Below are 9,885 nucleotides of genomic sequence, written 5' to 3' on the forward strand. Positions count from 1 at the left end.
CAAGAAGCAACCTGTGTGTGAGCACAGGTCACTATCCACACCTCCCCTTCCGGGAGCCTGTGCAACCCGCCACTGCCGAGGTCCCGTGATCCAAGGACAACTTCCCTTGGAGAACGCACGGCGCGCCTCAGGCTGGTGCAACATCATGCCGGCCTCTGCCGCCGCAGGCTCGCCCCGCACTCCGGATCCCTCCCTCCCCCCGGCCTGAGTGAGCCAGAGCCCCCAAATCAGTGGCTCCTTTAACCCTGTCCTGTCTGAGGGAACAACAGACGCCCTCCGGCGACCTACATGCAGAGGCGGGTCCAAATCCATAGCTGAACCCCAGGAGCTGTGCAAAAAAAGAAGAGAAAGGGAAATCTCTCCCAGCAGCCTCAGGAGCAGCGGATTAAATCTCCACAATCAACTTGATGTACCCTGCATCGGTGGGATACCTGAATAGACAATGAATCAGCCCAAATAGAGGAGGTGGACTTTGGTAGCAACGATATATATATATATTTTTTCTTTTTCTCTTTTTGTGAGTGTGTATGTGTATACTTCTGTGTGTGATTCTGTCTGTATAGCTTTGCTTTCGCCATTTGCCCTAGGGTTCTGTCTCTCCATTTTTGTTTTGTTTTTTTTTTAGTATAGTCTTTAATACTCCTTCCTCCCTTTCCTTCTCTCTCTCTCTTTCCTTCCTTTTCCCTTTTCTTCTGAGCCATGTGGCTGACAGGGTCTTGGAGCTGCAGCCAGCCTTCAGTGCTGTGTCTCTGAGGTGGGAGAGCCAACTTCAGGACACTGGTCCACAAGAGACCTCCCAGCTCCACATAATATCAAAATGGTGAAAATCTTTGAGAGATCTTCATCTCAACATCAGCACCCAGCTTCACTCAACGACCAGCAAGCTACAGTGCTGGACACCCTATGCCAAACAACTAGTAAGACAGGAACACAACGCCACCCATTAGCAGAGAGGCGGCCTAAGATCATAGTAAGTCCACAGACACTCCAAAACACACCACCAGACATGGACCTGCCCACCAGAAAGACAAGATCCAGCCTCATCCACCAGAACACAGGCACTAGTTCCCTCCACCAGGAAGCCTACACAACCCACTGAACCAACTTTAGCCACTGGGGACAGACACCAAAAACAATGGGAACTACGAACCTGCAAAAAGGAGACCCCAAACACAGTAAGATAAGCAAAATGAGAAGACAGAAAAACACACAGCAGATGAAGGAGCAAGATAAAAACCCACCAGACCTAACAAATGAAGAGGAAATAGGTAGGCAGTCTACCTGAAAAAGAATTCAGAGAAATGATAGTAAAGATGATCCAAAATCATGGAAATACAATGGAGAGAATACAAGAAACATTTAACAAGGACCTAGAAGAACTAACGAGCAAACACACAATGATGAACAACACAATAAATGAAATTAATTCTCTAGAAGGGGCTTCCCTGGTGGCGCAGTGGTTGAGAGTCTGCCTGCCAATGCAGGGGACATGGGTTCATGCCCCGGTCTGGGAAGATCCCACGTGCCGTGGAGCAGCTGGGCCCGTAAGCCATGGCCGCTGGGCCTGCGTGTACGGAGCCTGTGCTCCGCAACAGGAGCGGCCACAACAGTGAGAGGCCCGCATACCGCAAAAAAAAAATTCTCTAGAAGGAATCAACAGCAGAATAACTGAGGCAGAAAAACAGATAAGGGACCTGAAAGGTAAAATAGTGGAAATAACTACTGCAGACAGAATAAAGAAATAAGAATGAAAAGAATTGAGGACAGTCTCAGAGACCTCTGGGACAACATTAAACACACCAACATTCGAATTATAGCGGTCCCAGAAGAAGAAGAGAAAAAGAAAGGGACTGAGAAAATATTTGAAGAGATTATAGTTGAAGACTTCTCTAACATGGTAAAGTAAATAGTTAATCAAGTCCAGGAAGTGCAGAGAGACCCATACAGGACAAATCCAAGGAGAAACACACCAAGACACATATTAATCAAAGTATCAAAAATTAAATACAAAGAAAAAATATTAAAAACAGCAAGGGAAAAACAACAAATAATATACAAGGGAATCCCCATAAGGTGAACAGCTGATCTTTCAGCAGAAACTCTGCAAGCGGGAAGGGAGTGGCAGGACATATTTAAAGTGATGAAAGGGAAAAACCTACAACCAAGATTACTCTACCTAGCAAGGATCTCATTCAGATTCGACGGAGAAATTAAAACCTTTACCGACAAGCAAAAGCTAAGAGAATTCAGTGCCACCAAACCAGCTTGTTACAACAAATGCTGAAGGAACTTCTCTAGGCAGGAAACACAAAAGATGTAAAATACCTACAATAACAAACCCAAAACAATTAAGAAAATGGTAATAGCAACATACATATTGATAATTACCTTAAATGTAAATAGAGTAAATACTCCAACCAAAAGACATAGACTGGCTGAATGGATACAAAAACAAGACCCATAGATGTGCTGTCTACAAAAAACCCAATTCAGACCTAGGGACAAATACAGACTGAGAGTGAGGGGATGGAAAAAGATATTCCATGCAAGTGGAAATCAAAACAAAGCCTGAGTAGCAATTCTCATATCAGACAAAATGACTTTAAAATAAAGACTATTACAAGAGACAAAGAAGGACACTACATAATGATCAAGGGATCAATCCAAGAAGAAGATATAACAATTGTAAATATTTATGCACCCAACACAGGAGCACCTCAATATAAGGCTAATGCCAACAGCCATCAAAGGGGGAATCGACAGTAACAAAATCATAGTAGGGAACCTTAACACCCCACTTTCACCAATGGACAGATCATCCAAAATGAAAGTTAATAGGAAACAAGCTTTAAATGATACAGTAAACAAGACGGACTTAACTGATAATTATAGGACATTCCATCCAAAAACAACAGAATACACTTTCTTCTCAAGCGCTCATGGAACATCCTCCAGGATAGATCATCTCTTGGGTCACAAATGAAACCTTGGTAAATTTAACAAAATTGAAATTGTATCAAGTATCTTTTCCAAGCACAACACTATGAGACTAGATATCAATTACAGGGAAAAAAATCTGTAAAAAATACAAACACATGGAGGCTAAACAATATGCTACTAAATAACCAAGATATCACTGAAGAAATCAAAGAGGAAATAAAAAAATACCGAGAAAGAAATGACAATGGAAACAAAATGACCCAATACCTATGGGATGCAGAAAAAGCAGTTCTAAGAGGGAAGTTTATAGCAATACAATCATACCTCAAGAAACATGAAAAATCTCAAATAAACAACCTAAATTTACACCTATAGCAATTAGAGAAAGAACAAAAAACCCCCAAAGTTAGCAGAAGGAAAGAAACCATAAAGATCAGATCAGAAATAAATGAAAAAGAAATGAAGGAAATAATAGCAAAGATCAATAAAACTAAAAGGTGTTTCTTTGAGAAGATAAACAAAATTGGTAAACCATTTGCCAGATTCGTCAAGAAAAAAAGGGAGAATACTGAAATCAATAGAATTAGAAATGAAAATGGAGAAGTAGCAACTGACACTGCAGAAATACAAAGGATCATGAGAGATTACTACAAGCAACTATATGGCAGTAAAATGGACACCCTGAAAGAAATGGGACAAATTCTTCGAAAAGCACAACATTCAGATACTGAACCAGGAAGAAATAGAAAATATAAACAGACCAGTCACAAGCAATGAAATTGAGAGAGACTGTGATTAAAAACTTTCCAACAAACAAAAGCCCAGGACCAGATGGCTTCACAGGCAAATTCTATCAAACATTTAGAGAAGAGCTAACACCTATATTTCTCACTCTTCCAAAATATAGCAGAGGGAGGAACACTCCCAAACTCATTCTATGAGACCACAATCACCCTGATACCAAAAGCAGATAAAGATGTCACAAAGAAAGAAAACTATAGGCCAAATCACTGATGAACACAGATGCAAAAATCCTCAACAAAATACTAGCAAACAGAATCCAGCAACACATTAAAAGGATCATACACCATGATCAAGTGGGGTTTATTCCAGGAATGCAAGGATTCTTCAATAAATGCAAATCAATCAATGTGATACACCATATTAACAAATGAAGGTGAAAAACCATATGATCATTTCAATAGAAAAGGCTTTTGACAAAATGCAACAGTTTTAAGATAAAAATACCCTCCAGAAAGTAGGCATAGAGGGAACTTTCCTCAACATAATAAAGGCCATATATGACAAACCCACCTCCAACATTGTTCTCAATGGTGAAAAACTGAAACCATTTCCACTAAGATCAGGACCAAGACAAAGTTGCCCATTCTCCCCACTATTATTCAACATAGTTTTGGAAGTTCTAGCCACAGCAATGAGAGAAAGAACTAAAACAAGTCCAAATCAGAAAAGAAGAAGTAAAGCTGTCACTGTTTGCAGATGACATGGTACTAGACATAGAGAATCCTAAAGATGCTATCAGAAAACTACTAGAGCTAATCAATGAATTTGGTAAAGTAGCAGGATACAAAATTAATGCACAGAAATCTTGCATTCCTATACACTAATGATGAAAAATCTGAAAGAGAAATTAAGAAATCACTCCCATTTACCACTGCAACAGAAAGAATAAAATACCTAGGAATAAACCTACCTAAGGAGAAAAAAAACCCATATGCAGAAAACTACAAGACACTGGTGAACGTAATTAAAGATAATACAAATAGATGGAGAGATATACCACATTCTTGGATTGGAAAAAATCAACATTCTGAAAAGGACTATACTACCCAAAGCAATCTACAGGTTCAATGCGATCCCTACCAACCTACCAATGACATTTTTCACAGAACTAGAACAAAAAAGTTCACAATTTTTATGGAAACACAAAAGACCCTGAATAGCCAAAGCAATCTTGAGAAAGAAAAATGGAGCTGGAGGAATCAGGCTCCTGGACTTCAGACTATACTACTACAAAGCTACAGTAATCAAGACAGTATGGTACTGCCACAAAAACAGAAATGTAGGTCAATGGAACAGGATAGAAAGCCCAGAGATAAACCCAGGCACATATGGTCACCTTATCTTTGATAAAGGAGTCAAGAAAATACAGTGCAGAAAATACAGCCTCCAGTAAGTGGTGCTGGGAAAACTGGACAGCTACATGTGAAAGAATGAAATTAGAACACTCCCTAACTCCATTCACAAAAATAAACTCAAAATGGATTGAAGACCTAAATATAAGGCCAGACAGTGTAAAACTCTTAGAGGAAAACCTAGGCAGAACACTCTATGACATAAATCACAGCAAGATCCTTTTTGACCCACCTCCTATACAAATGGAAATGAAACAAAAATAAAGAAATGAGACCTAATCAAACTTAAAAGCTTTTGCACAGTAAAGGAAATGGTAAAGATGAAAAGACAGCCCTCAGAATGGGGGAAAACATTTGCAAATGAAGCAACTGACGAAAGGTTAATCTTCAAAATTTACAAGCAGCTCATTCAGCTCAATATTAAAAAAACATACAACCCAGGGCTTCCCTGGTGGCGCAGTGGTTGAGAGTCTGCCTGCCAATGCAGGGGACACGGGTTCGTGCCCCGGTCCGGGAAGATCCCACATGCCGCGGAGCAGCTGGCCCCGTGAGCCATGGCCGCTAAGCCTGCACGTCCGGAGCCTGTGCTCCGCAACAGGAGAGGCCACAGCAGTGAGAGGCCCGCGTACCACAAAAAAACAAAAAACCATACAACCCAATCCAAAATTGGCAGGAGACCTAAATAGAAATTTCTCCAAAGAAGATATACAGATTGCCAACGAACACATGAAGGAACGCTCAACATCACTAATCATTGGAGAAATGCAAATCAAAACTACACTGAGGTATCACCTCACACCAGTCAGAATGGCCATCATCAAAAAGTCTACAAACAACTAATGCTGGCGAGGGTGTGAAGAAAAGGAACCCTCTTGCGCTGTTGGTGGGAATGTAAATTGTTACAACCATTATGGAGAACGGTATTGGAGGATCCTTAAAAAACTAAATATAGAACCACCGTATGATCCAGCAATCCCACTCCTGGGCATATATCCAGAGAAAACCATAATTCGAAAAGACACATGCACCCCGGTGTTCATAGCAGCACTATTTACAATAGCCAAGACATGGAAGCAACCTAAATGTCCGTCAACAGAGGAATGGATAAAGAAGATGTGATACATATATACAATAGAATATTAGCCATAAAAAAAAATTAAATAATGCCATTTGCAGCAACATGGATGGACCTAGAGGTTGTCATACTGAGTGAAGTAAGTCAGACAAAGACATATATCAAAGCTTTATATATATTAAAAGCTTTCATTCATCCTTAAAATGTCCACTGAGCAAGGCAGGGTGGAAAACAAAGACCAACCAGACGTAGATCCTGCACTGTCAAGATTATGGCACAGCAGAGAACAAATAACTTATGTCAGAGAGCCACTCATGCCACAAGTGTAAAAAATAACATGAAACTGGAAGAGTGAGAACGTGTATTCCCAGCTGGAAATTATTTCTGAGTCAGGTTTTGTGGGACAGGTAGACATTCAGAAACAGAGAAGCAAAATTCTGAGAGAAGAAATATCATGGGCAGAGGTTTGGAAGGAGAGAATCTCCAGGCACTTCCAGGGCACAGTTGGTAGTGTCATTTAGGAATCAGAGGGGAAAATGAGATGTAATCCATGGGGATTTCCCTAAAAATAGGAGACAAAACACACTTCAGCTTGTCTGTGGTTAACATCCTTCTAAACAAGGAGACACTACTGCTCAATTGAACAGCTGAGAGCAAAACTCCTTCTAAATTTGGAGAACTCCAAGATGTCTAATTTGTATACTGAGTCTTCCCTGCAAATTTCTAAATAAAGAAACTTGTGATCATCTTCTACAACAGGGTTTCTCAACCTCAGCACTATTGGCATTTTGGACTAGGTTAACTCCTTGCTGTCCTACACATTGCGGGATGCTGGCAAAGCAGCATCACAGGACTTACTAAGTCAGTAGCACCCGCCCAACACCAGGTATAACGATCAACATCTCCAGACACTGCTCAGTGGCCCGGGGCACACAACTACCCCCAGTTGTAAGCTGCTGGTCCCCCCAGCTCAGTGAGTCAGGCCTGTTCTCCTTGCATAGACAGGATTAAGGAGCAAGGCAAGCCCTTCAACACGAGGCAAACGGGGCAGGGGTCCATTTTGCTTCCAGAAGCATAAAGTATTCATAAATGTCACTCTTACAAAATACAGACGATGTTTCTTATAACTCTATTTACTGTTATAAGTAAATAAAACCCGACTTCCCTAAAGTGTGGTTTCCAACCCACCCTTCTCTTTTACTTGACAGCCTCTCACATGAATGAAGGCAGCTATCACATCCTCCATACCATCCTAATGTTGGCAAGAGGTGGTCTCTTGACCATCATATATTTAACATTTATAATTATGTGTGGCGTAAATACTGTTGTAGTTACAGAAACGCTCATGACATAGTTTTAAAAACTCTTTGTGAAAGAAAGTCCATTTCTAGTTATGGTGATGGAAATTAAGAGAAAATATTGATGTCTAAGAAAGAGATGGTTCTCAGTAACAAAATGTAAGATTGATAAAACGAGTAACTAAAATCCTAAATCTTATGCATGTCTATACTCAGGAATTCTGAGATGTGGCAGCTTCTTTCTTTCTCTTTTTTTTTAAATTTTAAAGGTAACGAGGGTGGTGGTGGGGAACCCATGGGTACAATCCCACGTGTGTATGTATTACATTACCTTAGGAGGATCCTAAAGTCTGATTCTTTCACTATGTGCAGTATCCTCCCTTAAGGATTTAGCTGTAAGGAATAAATGTCGACGTAAGTATCTGATGTAGTATCTGATGATCACAGTAGGTTCTTGATGGCTAAGAGAGATGAGAGACATGATTACAGTGGTACGGGAGAGAATTTCTTCATGTACGATTTTGGCAATACCTCGAGAATACTTAAAGCAGTTAAGCAATCAGGTTATAATTTTTACTAGTTGTTAAGTATATATTCCTGATCTATGAAATACTAACAGGCTGGCATGATCAATAAAGACTTGGTGGTAATGTTCTCTCTCTTATTTCAAAGGTGTCCTTGAATGGCCATTTTGGACAAAACTGGTTGTGGTGGCCATCGGCTTCACGGGAGGTTTGGTCTTCATGTACGTACAGTGCAAGGTCTACGTTCAGCTGTGGCGCAGGCTGAAGGCCTACAACCGCGTGATCTTTGTGCAGAACTGCCCCGACACGGCCAAGAGGCTGGAGAAGAACTGCTCCTTCACGGTGAACACGGACGCCAAGGACGCCGGGGCAGTGCCTGCCTTACAAACGGGGACCAACGCACTGCCACCTTCGGAGGGCGGCCCCCCTGAAGTCATACCCGTGTGATGGGGCCAGCCGGGAGCGTGTCACTGGAGTATCACCTGGCCCTCAGCCACTACAAGTGACAGAAGTGATCCTGAGTTAGTCACCCTCTTTATCGTCTCTCCTCTTTCTGACTCATTTGTCCTTTCTTTGCTCAAAAAGGGAAGGAGAAGAAACACCAAATGATCAGGATCCCATGAAGCAGTCTGAAGTGTGAAGAGAAAATGTGAAAAGTTGGCTGGAGAATGATTTGTGAGACAAGGACCGCTGGAGCAAGGGATGCTTTCAGGCAATGAGGAGAGACTAACCGGACAGACCCATGAGTCTTTGCAGTAACAGGGCAAGGTCAAGAATACGGACTTGAATTGCAACGTGTCTTTCTTCTAGGGCCTTGTAATGTTAACTCTCTCATCTGGAAATGACAAACACATTTGGTTTTAAGCTTGAAATTATCTGCATTATTCCTAAGGCACATCAGAAGCAAACTCAGAAGATGCATATTTTGATATTCATACTTCGACAGCTAACAGGTTTTTATGGCTATAGTGGAGTCCAGTTGTTTTGACAGATGCATGTTTTTAAAATAGATGCAATACACATTTGAAGATATTAATACTTGGAATTATGTTTACATCATGATTTTCAGAGATTTTTGGGTTTAATTAGCTCTGTTAAATACCCACAGAAGCCTTGTATACTCCACCTGGACCCTCTAAAACAGTGTTGTCCAACAGAAATATAATGTGAGCCACAAATGAAGGCCACATACGCAAATTTAAATTTTCTAGTAGCCCCATTAGAGAAAGTAAAAATAAATAGGTGAAATGAATTTTGATAATATATTTAACACTATATACCCAAGTTATCATTTCAATGTCATCAATATAAAAAAGTATTGAGTTATTTTACAGTTTTTATGAACCAAGTCTTCAAAATCCAGTATGTTTACAGCATAGTTCAATTTGAATTGAACTTATTGGCTAGTGCAGACCTAAAATTAGAGACAAAGCCTCTGCTTCATTTAACAATTGAATCTCTCAAAACAGCAGCTTAATTCATTCTCTTATTCAAAGTATCACAAATACTATTTTACAAAGCACTAAATTAATCAAATTAAATATCTTGGTTAAGAGTTAGATGAAGTTACCATTTCTCTAAAGGGTGAAAAAACAAAACTATAAAGCAATCTGCCTATGGTAAGTTCTGAAATTAACTTATTTGCTACTATGAAGCACTTATAATAGGGAAAATAAAAATTTAATATCTTTAAGTCAAACGTACCTTTTTTTAAAATGAGGTGTCACCTTGACAGATGAGTAGTTATGACCAAGCATTCAGACTGTATTTTAAAAAGCTGACAGTATTTCCCTTGCTCAGCTGGGAGGCAAAAATATTCAACAGATTCTGTGATAAGTAATAAATTGAATTGTTTAGGTTTGACAGTTCAGTTGATTATTGTATTCTTTGCA

General features: G+C 40.2%; 1 protein-coding gene across 4 annotated transcripts in view; it reads left to right on the forward strand.

The window, feature by feature from the left end:
* The window catches only part of MARCHF1 (membrane associated ring-CH-type finger 1), a gene marked incomplete at both ends in the record, with an annotated part of 449,186 nt that extends 440,746 nt beyond the window's left edge, over positions 1-8,440 (forward strand). For all 4 annotated transcript variants that reach the window (XM_079712324.1, XM_079712323.1, XM_079712325.1 and 1 more), the window contains one exon: positions 8,142-8,440. In XM_079712324.1, the coding sequence (XP_079568450.1) occupies positions 8,142-8,440 (299 nt within the window). The remainder of the gene's footprint in view (positions 1-8,141) is intronic.
* Between the last annotated feature and the right edge of the window lie 1,445 nt (positions 8,441-9,885).

This window comes from Hyperoodon ampullatus (genome assembly GCF_949752795.1).
Source record: "Hyperoodon ampullatus genome assembly, chromosome: 1".
NCBI lineage: Eukaryota > Metazoa > Chordata > Mammalia > Artiodactyla > Ziphiidae > Hyperoodon > Hyperoodon ampullatus.